At 32.2% G+C, this 18,040-nt stretch overlaps 1 protein-coding gene across 1 annotated transcript in view; it reads right to left on the reverse strand.

Annotated features, from left to right (window-relative positions):
- LOC134717657 (uncharacterized) overlaps positions 1-17,949 on the reverse strand; it is a 43,960-nt gene extending 26,011 nt beyond the window's left edge. The window contains exons 1-12 of the mRNA XM_063580154.1: positions 17,890-17,949; positions 13,848-15,327; positions 12,599-12,807; positions 11,752-12,006; positions 9,884-10,168; positions 8,810-9,124; positions 8,384-8,520; positions 7,368-7,456; positions 6,732-6,865; positions 5,793-5,956; positions 3,857-3,934; positions 2,832-2,894 (exon numbers count right to left, since the gene is read on the reverse strand). Coding sequence (XP_063436224.1) covers positions 2,832-2,894; positions 3,857-3,934; positions 5,793-5,956; positions 6,732-6,865; positions 7,368-7,456; positions 8,384-8,520; positions 8,810-9,124; positions 9,884-10,168; positions 11,752-12,006; positions 12,599-12,807; positions 13,848-15,259 — 3,141 coding nt within the window. The 5' untranslated portion in view covers positions 15,260-15,327; positions 17,890-17,949. The remainder of the gene's footprint in view (positions 1-2,831; positions 2,895-3,856; positions 3,935-5,792; positions 5,957-6,731; positions 6,866-7,367; positions 7,457-8,383; positions 8,521-8,809; positions 9,125-9,883; positions 10,169-11,751; positions 12,007-12,598; positions 12,808-13,847; positions 15,328-17,889) is intronic.
- Between the last annotated feature and the right edge of the window lie 91 nt (positions 17,950-18,040).

Genomic DNA, 18,040 nt, shown 5'->3' on the forward strand with positions numbered 1-18,040 from the left:
TTTATTTTTAATTATATATATATTATTAATCTAAATATTACTGTTTTTTTATAAGTAGGGCGAGTTGGCAGGAGTAATATTAAACATGATTTAACCAATTTCACATGTGGGGCGATTTGATAAATCAGTTTGTGGCGGTTTTTTAAAAAGTGGGGCGATTAGCCAGTGGGGCAACTTGTCCTGCTCCCATTTGAAGGCCCCCTTGAAGGTTTTGTATGACTATATGAACCATCTTTCATGTAAAACCCCCATGTGCATTTTGAAAAGTTGGCAGATATGTTTATAACTCCAGACAAAATCTACTGGTATGAATGAAAAAGAAGTTTTCAATTAAGACTCTGTGGCCATAACAGCTGTCTCATTAGCATTTTAACCACTTCCAATATTTGCAGTTAAAACAATAGAAGAAAATTATTCAACGCAAAAACAAAACTTACTTGTAAATATGAAATTCTCTTTACGGTATGAGTTTTTCTCATTGTTTGAGATTGTACAGTAGTACATGTACCTGTAACTGCTTATACCAATTTCTTATTCACTTTTGCTTGATTAACTCACTAAATATCATATACATTGTACCACATCTCCTTATTTTTATAAGCATTCCAATAACATGAACAATTGTAATTCAATTCTATATACCAAAGCAAAATGAACTGCACCACTTTCATTCACTAGTATGCATCTTTTGGCAAAATACAAGTTCTTAAATGACACAATATATATTTATTGATAAAAAAAATAAAATTTAGTATACAACTCTATAAACAGGTATAAAAAAACACAGCTGTGTCATAACTTGTGAAATCTGTGCTGAAAACACAGACATTGATGGTATTTGAGTAATTCCATATGTGAAGCTCAACATTAGCTCGTCAGTTGGTGGTGGACAGTTATAGTTCCTTTCTGCAGGCTAGGATGAATGACTTTTCAGGAAAACCAATTTCACAAATCAAAACTTTCCTCTAGATTTCCCCTACAATATTCATCCAGTTTAGTTCTTTTGTTTTAATTGGACACCGTCCTGATTTTTAATTTTGCAAACCATTCAGTCTCTTGCTTGCAAATGGTGCATGAAATTAGGATGGGTATGGCAGTAGACAAGTCTCTTTAAAGTGGGTTTGTGCCCTGAAAAAAAGTTTTATAACTTAATTTTTTTGAAACTTGTGCAACACACATACCTAAATAACTATAACATAGAAGAGAGCAGCATTCGCGTCAATGTTTTGTTCCTGTTTACATTGTCATTGATATTTTTTTCAGAAAGCCTGAGACATAGCTCATGAATTCCTGACATTACATCCTAAATTAACATAATTACTGCTAGAATAATTATCAGTATGATATACGTACACTATCATTGTACAGCCCAAGTCTTCAGTATATATAATTGTTGCATTCATTCACTCCTGTGTTCAGTCGTTCAAAAATATTTAAACATCAACAAATGAATTTTAATAAGGACAAGAAAACACTAGAAAAGATACGTACATACAACCCGTGTTTAAGTGTATTTGAGAGGAATATATCGGGTTAAACGATTTATAAAGGAGAAATATATCTGGTTAAACGATGTATAAAGGAGGAAAAATTGTAGATATTGCATTACGATGCTTTCTACCTAATAGCATGTGGATATGTTTACATATTTAGACTTGACCCAGTATGACCCGTACCTTGTAGGTCACCGCCGTCGACTAGACTACAGTCGTGTATAAGACAATAAAAAGCTTAAGCCTGTACTATTTGTGTGAAGTAAATGTGTTTGTTCTGTACATTTAAATTGTTTTACCTGATAGCAAGGACGTATATCTATCCGTTTCCTTCTCAATTCACTTTGTCAAATTCTTCGAGCTTCTTCAAAACATACGTATTACTGCGCCCGGAAGTGAGAAAAATATGATAAATCCTCGTAAAATAATGCTATTTTCAATTTTGTGGAATCCATTTTGTTATATTTATTATACAAAGATAAAAAAAGTTACGATTAATTATGAATTTGCATATCATTATACGGAACGTTTATGGACTATTTTTTCCATAGCTGTAAATCGGTCATTTTGGCGGGAAATCATGTACACATACACACGTAGATTGGCTGGTACCCGATCGTAATGTTACACATCACATACACACAAAAAGCTAATACCCGGAACATAGTACCGGGAACCAGGATAATACGTAGACAACATACATAACTAATACCGAAATTGAAAACGCTTTACAGTTTCTGGTTCATAAACGGAATTCCGCTTTGAATTATAGAAGATGCATTATTAATCATGTTCAGTCGACTTTTCATTGTTATATCAACGTCTGAACTAATTAAAGAATCTTTAGATGTCAGATAACACTCGAAATTGACCCGACCTCTTTCCGCACGGAATACACATAATGATAGTTTGTAGTCAGGTTGACTGCTTATAATGCAAAATACACACTCATAACAAGTTCTATAAAACAAACAAAACACACTGATCGTTTCTTTAGTCCCCAATGTAAATGAAAGAAATAAAAACCATATCATACCATAAAAAGAAGAGGAGAAATTCGAACATTTCCGGATCTATTTCTGGCCAAAAGACCCCTGCAAAGATTGCGTATGAAAAGATGAACCTCATGACTTAAAAGTCAGGCCTTAAAGCACTGCCTTTAAAAATGAAAAAGACAAACAGAAAAACAATAGTACACATGACACAACATAGAAAACTAAAGAATAAACAACACAAACCCCACCAAAAACCAGGGGTGATCTCAGGTGCTCCAGAAGGGTAAGCAGATCCTGCTCCAGATGCGGTACCCGTCGTGTTGCTTATTTGTAAGCTACTCACCCTGCCCTGTGTCACTATTTCTCTTTCCAACTCTATTGTTTTCTCCATTAATATGTTTAATGCCTACAATTAAAACATCTGTTGGTAAATACTTTTCCATGTACAAATACATTAAACTTGTCATTTAAAAAGCACTTTGAAATCCTGATAAAATACATTTTATATGTACTGTGTGTAATTTCATTGTTGGCATTTTATCTCATATCAAACAGAAATACGACAAGATGCCAAGCCCACAATTCTGTATTTATTAAGTGAGCAATCTCTATTGTGATATTAATATATTGCAAAAACTTGAACGACACAAAAGGCCTTTAACTAGCAAAAAAAATTTGAAGTCATTATTAGGAGTTCAAATTTGAGAATGAAAGTCTGTATAAATGTTATTTCACAAAATTTAAGTCCAAAGCAGGACAGGTTATACATAATATGATAATAATAAGTGCTTGTTAACACTGAAGGGTAATCAAATTACTTTAATTTATCAGTGGGAAGTAAAATTAAAATATTGCATTGTTTACAAAGGTTAAAGTTGATACAACTGCAATTCTGGATAATGGGAGATAACTCCAATTTTAAAGATGACTTTTACAATGACATTGTTTATATTTTTAGAACAAATATTAGATTCCTGCAACTTGCAAAATTTATGTAAATGTTCTTGACAGGTATAACATCTTTTTGTGACTTGAATATCTAAACATATATTACATTGATAAATATCTGGAGAAGATGTATATAGAATGTTATGATCATATTTTGAAGATTTAGATATCAAGTCAGTAACAGGCTTTCTCGCTTAAATTGTTTTACATTGTCTTATCGGGGCCTTTAATAGCTGACTATATGCGGTATGGGCTTTGCTCATTGTTGAAGGCTGTCGGTGACCTATAATTGTTAATGTTTGTGTCATTTTGGTATTTTGTGGATATAGTTGTCTCATTGGCAATCATACCACATCTTCTTTTTTATATTTTGATAGTATTTCAAAAATCATTTCTTTATTGTTCTTAGCAAAATCTTACTGATATTAGGTCAGCACATGAGTCAAGAATATTCTCCTTATATTTCAAGTCTATTCCATTAGTCTTGCCTATAATTTCCTGCAATAAACAGAAACATACATCATTCAAGATATTCAAAATTGTATTGTAAAGCAACGCTCAGACACATATATGTGTACCACGAGGAGAGTATACAAGAATAAACATGATATATTTACTATACTAAAATAGAAATCAATTTCTAGATGACTTATATTGAAAACTCATCACACTATTATCCTCACTCTCTTTCTCTTTCTATCTTTCTCCCTCTCTTTCTGGTGTTCAAACTGCTTTACTCTTTATCTTATATTTGTATTTAAAAAAAAAAATGCTTCCTAATAGACAGTTGTATTGATTAGATAATATCTATAGATTTATATATTATATATTGCTTTTATACTTGTGTATATTATGTTGTAAATTGGAAGTTATAAATAATAAAAATAAAAAAATAAAACATGACATAATTATATAATGCAAAGGTTATTTTAAAAAAAAGTGATAAAAAAAATCAATACACATATCACAATAAGTTATTCCGCTTTTTAATAACAGATGACACCTGTCTATATAATTTGACATTACAGAAAGATAACATAGCAGATCATTTCTTGTTGCTTTGATGTGTTATATAATAACTAGGGATATTTGGTTCTCTAGAAATAACCAGTTGAGGAGACTTGCATACAAGAAGATAATGAATTTTGTCTCCTATATTTTCTTTACATTTTCTGTCTTTCGCTGGAATATTGTTGTTTAACAGGAGATTCAATAGACAGGTTGTTGTCATAACATGATTTTCTATTGTCAGAGGTTGGCAAGTATGATATTTTCTTTACATTTTCTGTCTTTCGCTGGAATATTGTTGTTACAGGAGATTCAATTGTTGTTACAGGTTTGTTGTTCATACAATATTACCAGCGAAAAACTATCAACCAACTAGTAACACTTATGATATGTCATGAAGTAGGTCACAGAGTTTTGCTTTTAAGGTGGTTCATGACACTACAGGGAGATAACCCTTTAGATTAGCTGAACGTTTTAATTACGTTCTATTGTTAAGGAAATATTGAGCTTCTCAATGATCAAAACTAGTGTTGGTCAAAATATTATTTTTTTCTGATAAAGTGAGTGGTTCAATCTTTTTTTGAAATTTTATGTTCATGTCAAAAGGTCAAAGTAAACATTTTGTGAAAATTTTGTGAAAATTAAACTAGCCAACTTAGTTTACTAAGTGTTTGGTATCACTTGAACAGAATTACAGATTACACAGAGTTCTGTTTAGACAGTTTAAAGAATGCTCTTTATAGACCATTTACAGACAGTGCTCTATTTGTTGTTGAATAGTCTAGTAATATGTTAAATTTTAAGTACTGTGGATTCATTATTACATGTATTATTCAATAATTTAATTTTGGATTGAACGCGTCTCCTAATTGGCTGACGTTATTTTGTTATGAGCCCATAGATATAATTCAGTCATGTGACCGTGATTTCATCAACGTTTTTTCATGTTTTTTTACGGTTAAAATGGAATTTAGAATTAAATTATAAGAAATGAATGTAATATTTTTTCTGTCTATTCGAAATAACATAAAAAACTGTGGTGCACACTGTTAAATAACCCGCTACGCGCGTTATTCAGTGTGCACCAAATTTTTTATGTTATTTCTTCATAGCAGAAAAAATATTACAATCATTCCTTAATTGGATATCATTTTTTTCTCGGTTTTATGGTGACAGGTGAACAACAAATTTAAAAGTTCAACAAAATACAAATTTCAATAAAGTTTCAGACTTTCGCAGAACCATGAAACCACATATTCACGAAAATGCAAGGTTTCCGCAATGAACGCAAATTGGTACCCTCAGAATTCACAGCAAATATGATAACTGTTTGTACAGCATAACTTACACCTATCCTTGTATCAGCTGTATGAATGGCCAATGTTACCGACTCCATCTCTTTGTCCACGGTATCTCCAATCTCTTTCTCTCTGATATCAGTAATAATCAATTCTTCTGTAACCCTGACCTCAGCAGGTTTAGCAGTAGATTCTTTGTTTAGAAATGGAAGAGCTGTAAAATAATCATTTTTCTTATATTAAACATGATCAATTTTTTTCTGTGGAATTTTGTTAAATATTGAAATTTTACCATCTGCCAATAACAGCATTTTGAGATTGAAAAATTCAAGGATTTTGTACAGGATTTGAATGCAATTCCTTCCATTCTTTTTTTTTTTTAAATATTACAACAATGCTGCAGGGTTAAAAAAGATCAAGTTCCTTTATTTTTTTCTAAAGTTATTTATAAAATACACTTGTTCCCAAAGAAGAAAATGTTTTCACCGACAAAAAAAACTATTTTTTTTACAGTAGAGGTCTGCAGACTAGAAATCAATAAGATTATATCTTATTGGGATATATAACAAGTGAAAGTGGGAGCTACTGCTCACTGATGATACCCCTGACAAAATATTTCAGTAAACAGATGAGTCAGAAAACACATCACAGACACTTTATAGCTGACTTATATAAACCTTGAAAACGAATTTTTAGAAATCCTTAAATTGAAGTTCCAAAGAAAGATGTGACAAAAAACTTTTAATTTGGCTATCATGTGTAAAATGATACAAGTATTCTGTACAAGAAGTCGTTGAGTAATGAATCTGAAAACACATCACACGGTATAGCTGACTTATATTAACCCAGAAACCTTGAAGAAGTAGTTCCTGAGAAAGATGTGACGGAAAATATCCATGGGACAGACAGACGGATTGAGAGACAGATGGACAATGGACGCAGAGCAGGGGTATGATAAATTGGGGATATAATTAGATTAATACACTAACCTTTCTTATCAAATTGATCAGATGCTATAAATTCTTCAACTTTCATATGTTCTGGAACAACACGACACTCCATGTTCTCATAGCCTTTGTCCTCATTTTGTAAGCTGTTAAATAGCATGTCCTGTCCACTACTTCTACAATTGATAATGTAATAATTTTACAAGCTGATTCTTAAATGCTACAAGTTTAGTTATCAAGATTTAGACTAGGCAGCTGTAACCAATCATATCAGGCCTGAACTGAAAAACTGATTCTTGTTTTACTTATGTTACACTGACCTTTCTTTAAGGTCCCCAGCTTGCCATATATATTAAAGTTGGCTGCACCTAAGGCCAACATGAAAATCATAAACAATATTACTAAATATTGAATTGGTTCACATATTTTCAACTTGCAAAGATCAGTTCCATTGGACAAGGAAAAATAAACAAAATTCTGCAGCAGTCATTTTAGAAATCTTAGATATACTCCTGCCAAAGGTTGATGCTCCTTTAGGATTTACATAATCAATGCATTCACTAATTTTCTCTAATCATACTACGGTTGCCATAAGATTTTTCTACATGCAGTTTATTTTTTCTCAGTTCAACTAAACAACTTTAAATTGTGTAATAATATGATCTGTGTTCAATTCACCTTAGACATGGTAAGCTATCATCTACAATTTCTATCAATGAGTCTTTTCCAGATTCACCAATGTCTCTTGGTTCTGTCTTGATGTTAACCTGCAAATAACAGATGTAGACCAATCAGAACTGTTATAACAGATGTAGACCAATCAAAATTGTTATAACAGATGTAGACCAATCAGAATTGTTATTTTACAAATCAAATTGTACTGTACATGTTTAACCCCACCACATTATTTATGCATGTGCCTGTCCCAAGTCAGGAGCCTGAAAATTCAGTGGTTGTTGTTTGTTTAAGTGTTACATATTTGTTTTTTGTTAATTTAGCTGACTATGCAGTATGGGTTTTGTTCATTGTTGAAGGCTGTACTGTGACCTATAGTTGTTAATGTCTGTGTCATTTTGCTCTTTTGTGGATAGTTGTCTCATTGGCAAACATACCACATCTTCTTTTTTATATGTATTGTGGATTCATTATTATTTGAAGAATATCAGTTTTGGTAGCTAGATTTCAAGGGTTAAGGTGGACCACAAATTTAAATGTTCACAGAATGAAAATGAATGATTAATACTCCTTTGTATACAAACAGATCTAAACAACCATATATAAAGTTATTTCACCTCCAGTTTTATTCACAATTTTGAACTTGGATGGGACAGCCAAATATTTGTTGTTGTTAATTATTATACTGTTATGATTCTCAACAATGCATTTCAATAGAGTATAGAAGGTTATATTCATGGGGTGTAAATTTTAGATTAGTTTTGCGGATAGAACAAAATTGCCAAAATAATTCCATCAATTTTAAAAGTTTACATTCAAAGGTATTGATGAAAGTTTTAAATCCACCAAAATATTTCATATACCTTATTCAAGGTAAATCACGAAATTTTACATCCGCAAAAATAACCTGCTTTATGGTGCTAGAGAAATGTTGTAGTAGATGTAAAATATCTATACTGCAAAAAAGAATTCCTGATATACAGTATTTTCATCATACTTAGAGCACTATAGCTACCTACCACTGACATCATGTCAAGAGGATTGTCAGACAACTTGGTCTGGTACCCAGACTGGTTGCTTTTATCTGCCTTGTATCCTTCATACATGTACATAGTAGAAGTACTACAATCCAAGCCTGGTAATTTATTCTGTTGACCTGAAAGTAGTCAAACAGAGTGTAAACTGGGTCATTTGGTCTATTGTGGAGAGTTGTCTCATTGGCAATCATACCACAGCTTCTATTTAATATAAACATGATAAGAAAACTCCACTGTAATAAAATATAAATAATCTCTAAAGTCCCATGACTTATACTTTTTAATACAGAGACAATTTGTAAGGAAGATTAAGATTACGAAATCTAAAATTTATATAAAACAAAACAATATGAGGGTTATTTTAAAAGTCATAAACCAGTTACTGACTAGACAGAGAACTAGACTGACCTTTAAACTTTGGATTTATGTCAAAATTTCTGTTTCTAATAAAATTTCGTCGTTTCTCTTTCATCTTTAATTCCCTCCGTCTTTTAGCTCTTGCATTTTGGAACCATACTCTTGCCACTTGTTCCTTGATTCCAATAGAATTTGCTATCTCTATTATTGTGTATGTGTGAGGATTTTGATCCTGTAAGAAATGATATTTGAGCGCTTGCAATTGTTTCTCCCTAAACAAAGTACGTTGACCACGACGACTATGTTTATTTCGTGTCCCTCCACTTTTAGTTTTTTCTGTGTAATCTGTTTCTGGTGAAACAAGACCTGTAAAATATAAGAGAACTTTTTTATTTTTTTTATGAAAGATAATAACAGAACACATACCAGTATACATTTTCCACAAATGACACCACAAAAGAGTAAGCGATGTTCACAAAAAACACCACAAACAAGTAAATAATAGATACTGTGGATTCATTATTATTTGTTGGATACAAATTTTCGTGGCTTTCGTGGGTACAGGTGGACCACGAAATTAAATGTTCATCGAATAACAAAATTTCTATAGGCTTATATGCAGACTTTGTCAAAACCACGAAATTGAATATCCACAAACATACAAGTTTTACGTAATCCACGAAAATTGGTACCCACGAAAATAAATGAATCCACAGTATAGGAAGATGTGGTATAAATGCCAATGAGACAACTGTCCATCCAAAGTATCGTACAGTATTGATAAATGACAAATTAATTATTGTCTCTCTCGTCATTTCTCATATCAAATGTATCTACTGATATAATTATAAACAGAAATTATTGCTTTCATTTATTATTGTGATTTTCCCATTTTAGACTAAAATTAAATTTTAATTTTTCACGATATTGAGAAAAATCCTGTTTAAATATATACAAAATTTCAAAATGCAAGTTTAAACTATTGCGATTAAAACCCTGACGCATTTTACACAATAATAAAACCATCGAAATACTTCTGAATTTACAGTATATGAATACAGTGATTGACACAGACTTAAATACAACCACCAAAGTAGAATGTTTATTAGTTCTATTGTAACAGACCTGTCTCTAAATCTTCTTCTTCCTCCTCAAAACTATCAGATAATATAAGTTCATCAACCTCCATATGTAATGGTACTTTATCATCTGCATAATCCAAAGACTGGTTCACTGTTCCTACTCTTGATTCTGTTCCCTTCTTGTCTGACTGGTTCACTGTTCCTACTCTTGCTTCTGTTCCCTTCTTGTCTGACTGGTTCACTGTTCCTACTCTTGATTCTGTTCCCTTCTTGTCTACATTTCTGCTGTGAAGGGTTTCATCACTTTCTTGTACACAGCTCTGTTGATCTAAAAATTATATAATTGTATAAATAAACCAATTTTTCAAGACGTTTCAGCCATTGGCCTTCTTCAGTTTTTTATTTCATCAAAATTATATGCCAGTTCAAGGATACAGTAGTTAGTTGAATCTGTTGTGTGACTTCCATGAAAAATGAGGAGATCTTATATGAGATAATTGATGAAATTATTATATTATATTTTTTTGTATGGCCAAATTAGAAGCTTGACGGACCTAACATAAAAATAAACCCCTTATAAATGTCACAAAGATTCATAGATTTTAAAAAAGCAGAACATTTTTTCAAAACTAAATTGTAAAAGTTCATACCTGTCAACTGACCCGTATTCTGCGGGTGTGACCTGAGATTTTCACAATTCTGAGGAATCACCCGGGACACCCGCCGGGTCATTGAAATAACCCAGGGAATTACGAAAATGACCCGATTTTACCTGTATTTCTTAGCCTTGAGTTTGATTTCAAAAGTAATATTTCTTTGAAATACCGGCAAATTCGTAATTCTTCCATCAGCAGGAAGATCATCTAGTTATTTAAACTGTCAAATTAAGTTACCCAATAAGTGCATGGCTTCACTTGACAGCTTTGGTGTCAAACACACTGTTAATTAACACCAATTACCTTAGCTTTAGGTCGTAAAATTGCACTATTCAGTATTCGTTTACAAACATATTTCAACTAGACAGTTACTTCCCCTTATTTGTCACCATTCAAAATTATTCCTTATATTTATGTTTTATGTGTGAAAAAGATAAAAATAAATATAAATATAAAATTCAAATACATATTGAAAAATAACTTTTCATTATTTTGATACCTTTATACAATATTTTTTTAAAAATTGAAAATTATTTTTTACATTTATACTTCCTTTAACTGTGTTACTTTATTTAATTATACTCTAATTTTCTGGTGGACTGAGTGATGTGGGTTTAAAGGCTACCTAGCCAGTATCTCTAACATTTGTAAAATATTACATTTGAAAAATAATTTCTTGTACATGTATTTACAAAAAGTAATCAACATAAGACTGTTAAACAAATTTATAAAAATCCTTAAAAGTGCAATGAAATAATAATTAATAGGATTTAAAATGACTTAGCCAAGTGAACATGCATTGATGTTTTGGTATCTTTGATATAAACATTATAAGAAAATGTACCATAAATACTGAAATTCAGCTCGAAAAAGTTTGTGCGCGTTATGACCTGAGATTTGATTCTTCAATGCAGGTCATGACCTGCATTTTCATAGTCACAGGTTGACAGGTATGAAAGTTTCAAACTTAAATTTAACAGTTTTAAATCTCATGTGTAAAATATAATCTGAAAATGACCAAGACTTGTAAGAAATTCTGCCTTTCAGGAACCAACATATTGAATTTTCTAAAGTCAAATCCCAATTATACTCTATATATGGGTGCGAAAATGGAGTTAACAAGAAATTTGAAGGAATTATAAAGTTTTCTAACAGAAAAACATTAGTTTGCTGTAAAGTAATGTTGTTGATAATGTTAATTATGACAGTTATACATGCCAATTAAACTGGGTAATAAATGAAATTTTAAGCAAACCTAATATCTTCACTCCTTGTTGTTGAGTTGCTGCATTATCACTGGCATTTTGGAACCAAAGTGCTGCAGCTTGTATGCTTATTCCAGCTTCTTCAGATATATCTAGGATCTTAGAGTCGGGATTTCTTCCATTAATCAAGTGTGATTCAAGTATTTCTATTTGTTTTTTGGTGAAATATGTTTGTGATGATTCGAGTGGTGGATTTTTCTTCTCTTCAGTTCTTTCCTTGTGACAAAGAATTGTATAATCAGCACCTACAAAAGTTGAAACAATAAATACCAATGGATGTTTTTCCTTTCCCATATTCTTTCCATAACATGTACAATACTACTATGATATTATGGATGTGTAAACAAATTAAATAACAAAGATTTCAATTAAAAGTCTTAGATTTTTATAAATATCATAAACATGAGCATGCAAGTGGTTTATAGTTATTTAAGAATTGAATGCTTCTTTTTGTAAATTTATTGAAGTGTAAAAGCGTTCACCGAAGTACATTTTGAATGGAGCGCGGAAGCGCTTTATTCTAAAAATGTACGCACGGTCAACGCTTTTACAACCCTATAAAGTTACAAAAAGAAGCATTCAATACTTAAAATTACATATTTAAGCTAGGATCATGAAAACATGATGTTTATCCAGTTTTATTTTATTCACCTGTGCACTTTATTGTGGGACCTCGTGTCATCATGCATGATAAATGTTATTGTCTCATGCAATTGTTTACGGAATAACATGTGATGTGCTGTTAGCCAATCAGAATTACGTATTATAATGAAACATACATCTAATGTAATTATGTGAAAATAACAAAGTTATCTCCCCTAGAAGGATAAATCATACCTTCTGCTACAGTATCTGATGATACAAATTCCATAACTTTTCTATACAGTGGAACATTATCTTTCGACTCAGTAGACAAACTGCATACATCTTTATTTACTTTTGTCCCACTCTGATGAGTGGCACCCTTCGACTCTGTAGACAAACTGCATACATCTTTATTTATTTTCGTCCCACTCTGATGAGTGGCATCCACAATTCTATTAGATCTGTAAGTAAAATATAAATACGTTTGTCTGTAAACCAATCTTATATATGCCTGTCCAAAGTCAGGAACCTGTGGGTCAGTCGTTGTCCTGTGTTCATGTCCAAAGTCCGGAACCATTAGGTTGTCCTGTTTTCATGTCTGTCATATTTGATTTCCATGATTTGTTTTGTTATGAAATTAGAATGTTAGTATTCTCATTTGAATTATTTATATTTTTCATGCCAACTACTGTAAATTCAGAAATTATTGCATGCGTTTCTTATTGGAATTTTGATATTTGAAACAAAAACGAGCATGAAGTTTTGTGATATTCAAAAAAATACTATTCAACGCTTATTAAAAAAGTTAAAATGCAAGATTAAATTACAGCTATTTTAATCTGGTTGCATATTTTTTGCAATAATAAAAACATCGCAATAATTTTCTGAATTTACAGTATATATACAATTAGGATTTTTGTTGTTGTTAAAGGCTGTACAATTGCTTACTATTGCTTACATCCCTTGTGGATAAATCGAATTTCTCAAATTCATGTCTTCTGACCTGAATCAAGCTTGAAGTTAAGATTAAGATAAAAATTAAAAAATATCTAAAAGTTTTCATATTTTTGATAATTGTTTTGTTTCGAAAATATTAATATCATAATATTAATGGAAGTGTCTTTTATTATGTTTATTATCCAAAAATGCAATTTAATAATTGTATATTTATGAGTTTCTGCATTAGATATTAGAATTTTTCAACATTTGTGTGTATACCTACCAAGGAGAAAAGTTAAAATATAGCATGTATAGTGTCATATAGATATCTATTTCTACTTTTGTGTTTTTAGAGTTGCTGCTATTTAAATGTTTGCTGCCTCTTGTCTAAATATATTTATTCTTCTTATTCTTAGTGGAAAACTAAATGTTTTTTCTTAGTTTGCATAGCACTTTTTAATTTTCGGACCATCAAGAAAATGAAAAAGAGACAACCTTGAAACCTACTGGTTTTAAACCTCTTACTATGTAGTAACTGTACAAAATATATGTCAAAACAAACCTATCTACAATTTGAACATCTCCAGCTGGCATTGATGGTACATACATATTTTCAGGAGTTGGAAATGTGTTACTCCTGTCTTTCATCAACTCTGTTCTTACATTTATAATTTCAGGACTTGTAATTGTTCTGTTCAATACCCCTGGTCTAGCATGCATCATGTAAGGACTTGTAATTGAGCTGCTGATTGCCCCTGCTAGCATTGATTGCTCATGTGTAATTGTGTTGTTCCATGTTCCTGCCAACTCTGGTCTTACATGTGCAATTTCAGGATGTGTAATTTTACTGTTCAGTGTTCCTGTCAGCTCTGGTCTTACATGTGTAATTTCAGAAGGTATAACTGATTTGTTCCAAGTTCCAGCAGCTTCTAGTTTAATAGGGATAATTGCAGGACTTCTAGCAGTTGGACTATTTAAAGTCTGTGTCGAATCTGAACTTTGAAGTGAAGTTTCAGGACTTGTAAATGTATTCATGATATTGTTCACTGTTCTAGCCACATCTGGTCTTACATTTGTAAATTCAGAAGGTGTAACTGAGTTGTTCCATGTTTTAGCAGCTTCTAGTCTGACAGGGATAATTTCAGGACCTCTAGCAGTTGGACTATTTAAAGTCCCTGCCAGATCAGGCCTTTCAAATGTAATTTCAGAATTTAAACCTATTTTGTTCCAAGTTCTTGCCAGCTCTGGTCTTACTTGTGTGATTTCAGGATATGCAACTGAGCTGTTCCATGTTCCTGCCAGCTCTGGTGTTACAGGTATAATTTGAGGACTTAAAACTGTGCTGTTCCACGCTTCTAGAGCCTCTAGTTTTATAGGGGTAATCTCAGGACATATAATTTCTGACCCATTATATGTTCCTTCCGATACATGCTGCACATCTGTAATTCTAATATTTGAAACTGTACTATTTTTAGATTCTGGAGTGGTTGGAGTAGAGTAACACTTAGTTATAGTATCAATAACACTCGCCACATTAGTTTCTGTAATAGAGCGGTTAGAATAGACTTTTGATAATTTACATTTATGACTAAGGTCTGTCATAAAATTCAACAGAGAATCAATGTCAGCTGTCCCATCGTACCAGACAAGGTCGTCTGTCTTTACCGAATTCCTTGGGACCTGCCATAGAACCTCATTGGATGGATCAAGTGTCTCTATATACTTTTTAAATGATTGAACAGGACAATATGGCGAATCAGGAAGTTCATAGATAACTATCTGATTTTCTTTCGATTTCGTTTCATTTTCAGTTCTTCGTACACACTGTAAATTTTCCTTGGAGTCGTTGATGATTTCAAATGAAGACTTTGTCATTTCAGACATATCTGATGTAACTTCATAGTGCCGATCAAAATGGAGTCTAACTTCAAACTGGACTTTGTTGAATAGTCCATTTGGAGTAAGAGGGTCCATAAGTCCGGACTGGTAAATCTTCTTCAAATCCCTTGCAGTGACCGGGGGAACTTTCTCTCCCTCATGTTCTGTAATTAAACAAAAACTTGCTAATATGTGTTTCTCATTTGTCATTTTTTTTTATAGATATTAAAGAGTTGGTTTTCCCGTTTGAATGGTTTTACATGTCTAGTACTTTTGGGGCCCTTTATAGCTTGTTGTTTGTTGTGAGCCAAGGCTCCACGTTGAAGGCCGTTCAGTGACCTATAATGGTTAACTTTTATAAATTGTTATTTGGATGGAGAGTTGTCTCATTGGCACTCACACCTCACTTCCTATATCTATAATATGTATGGTACCTTAACATGTTAAATTAATTATTTACTTAATGGTGCAATATTTATATAGATTCTTACATTGGATTATTGAATTTATTCAACCCAGATAGTAATATGATCCAATCTTAAACAAGTAATTAACTATGTAAGATTCTATTTTTCTAATGACTACCAAATAAATTATCATTTTTGATTATCGAAAATAACCTTTGACATGTTTGAGTGCCTTCGACATTCTCATGATTCTGACATTTCTACAGCATACAAATGTAACGATATCAATCTCTCTAACACCTGTTTAAATAGAACATTTTGATTCATCCAGAGAGCTGATAAAGGTTGTGACCTTTAAACTTATCCAATCATTAAGGATCATAATATTATTAATATTTTTTAATAATGTACATGATGTACATGCAGAAAGTGTTAAATTCCAATAAAAAAGGATAAAAAATAATTTACACATTGAAAGAGTGATATAGATTCTACCACTGCATCGAGCGTGATACAATATCTATCCACTCATTAGAAATGCTAGACAAGACAGTTAATTTTCAAATGTCCAAGTCATGCCTTATAAGGAGATGGTTTAATGCTCCCAAGCATGTTTAATCCTGCATCTATCTATGTTTTCCTGTCCAAAGCCAGAGGCCCTATTAATCCAGAAGCTTTTTTGGTTGCTAAGTACTGCCTTAGCTCTTGATTTGAACAGGCGGTCATTAAATTACTGTAAATTCAGAAATTATTGCTATATTTTTATTATTGCAAAAAATGTGACAGGGTTATAAAAATCGTAATAATTTCAACTTGCAGTTTGAAAATATTTATACAAATGTTTTATGAATGACACAGGATTTTTCTAAATTAACGCAAAAATTAAAATATTATTCAAAAATGACAAAATGGCAATAATAAATGCACGCAATAATTTCTGAATTTACAGTGATGAAAAACATTTACAGATAATGAAGCAGACTCACCATTTGTTCTTGACTGTATACAAGTATTATTTTTGTGTTGACGGAATGAACCAGAGTGACTGCAGCAGACTCACCATTTGTTCTTGACTGTATACAAGTATTATTTTTGTGTTGACTGAATGAACCAGAGAGACTGAAGCAGACTCACCATTTGTTCCTGACTGTATACAAGTATAATGTTTGTGTTGACTGAATGAACCTGAGTGACTGAAGCAGACTCACCATTTGTTCTTGACTGTATACAAGTATTATTTTTGTGTTGACTGAATGAACCTGAGTGACTGAAGCAGACTCACCATTTGTTCTTGACTGTATACAAGTATTATTTTTGTGTTGACTGAATGAACCTGAGTGACTGAAGCAGACTCACCATTTGTTCTTGACTGTATACAAGTATTATTTTTTGTGTTGACTGAATGAACCAGAGTGACTGCAGCAGACTCACCATTTGTTCTTGACTGTATACAAGTATTATTTTTGTGTTGACTGAATGAACCTGAGTGACTGAAGCAGACTCACCATTTGTTCTTGACTGTATACAAGTATTATTTTTGTGTTGACTGAATGAGCCTGAGTGACTGAAGCAGACTCCCCATTTGTTCTTGACTGTATACAAGTATTATTTTTGTGTTGACTGAATGAACCAGAGAGACTGAAGCAGACTCACCATTTGTTCTTGACTGTATACAAGTATTATTTTTGTGTTGACTGAATGAATCTGATTGACTGAAGCAGACTCACCATTTGTTCTTGACTGTATACAAGTATTATTTTTGTGTTGACTGAATGAACCTGAGTGACTGAAGCAGACTCACCATTTGTTCTTGACTGTATACAAGTATTATTTTTGTGTTGACTGAATGAATCTGATTGACTGAAGCAGACTCACCATTTGTTCTTGACTGTATACAAGTATTATTTTTGTGTTGACTGAATGAACCTGAGAGACTGAAGCAGACTCACCATTTGTTCTTGACTTTATACAAGTATTATTTTTGTGTTGACTGAATGAATCTGATTGACTGAAGCAGACTCACCATTTGTTCTTGACTGTATACCAGTATTATTTTTGTGTTGACTGAATGAACCTGAGGGACTGAAGTAAACTCACCCTTTGTTCTAGACTGTATTCAAGTGTTATTTTTGTGTTGACTGATTGATCCAGAGTGACCGAAGCAGACTCACCATTTGTATGCGACTGTATACCAGTATTATTTTTGTGTTGACTGAATGAACCTGAGTGACTGAAGCAGACTCACCATTTGTTCGCGACTGTATATAAATTTTATTTTTGTGTAGACTGAATGAACCTGAGTGACTGAAGCAAACTCACCATTAGTTCTTGACTGTATACAAGTATTATTTTTGTGTTGACTGAATGAACCTGAGTGACTGAAGCAGACTCACCATTTGTTCTTGACTGTATACAAGTATTATTTTTGTGTTGACTGAATGAACCTGAGTGACTGAAGCAGACTTACCAT

The sequence above is a fragment of the Mytilus trossulus genome, chromosome 5 (genome assembly GCF_036588685.1).
Source record: "Mytilus trossulus isolate FHL-02 chromosome 5, PNRI_Mtr1.1.1.hap1, whole genome shotgun sequence".
In the NCBI taxonomy this organism is placed as follows: Eukaryota; Metazoa; Mollusca; class Bivalvia; order Mytilida; family Mytilidae; genus Mytilus; species Mytilus trossulus.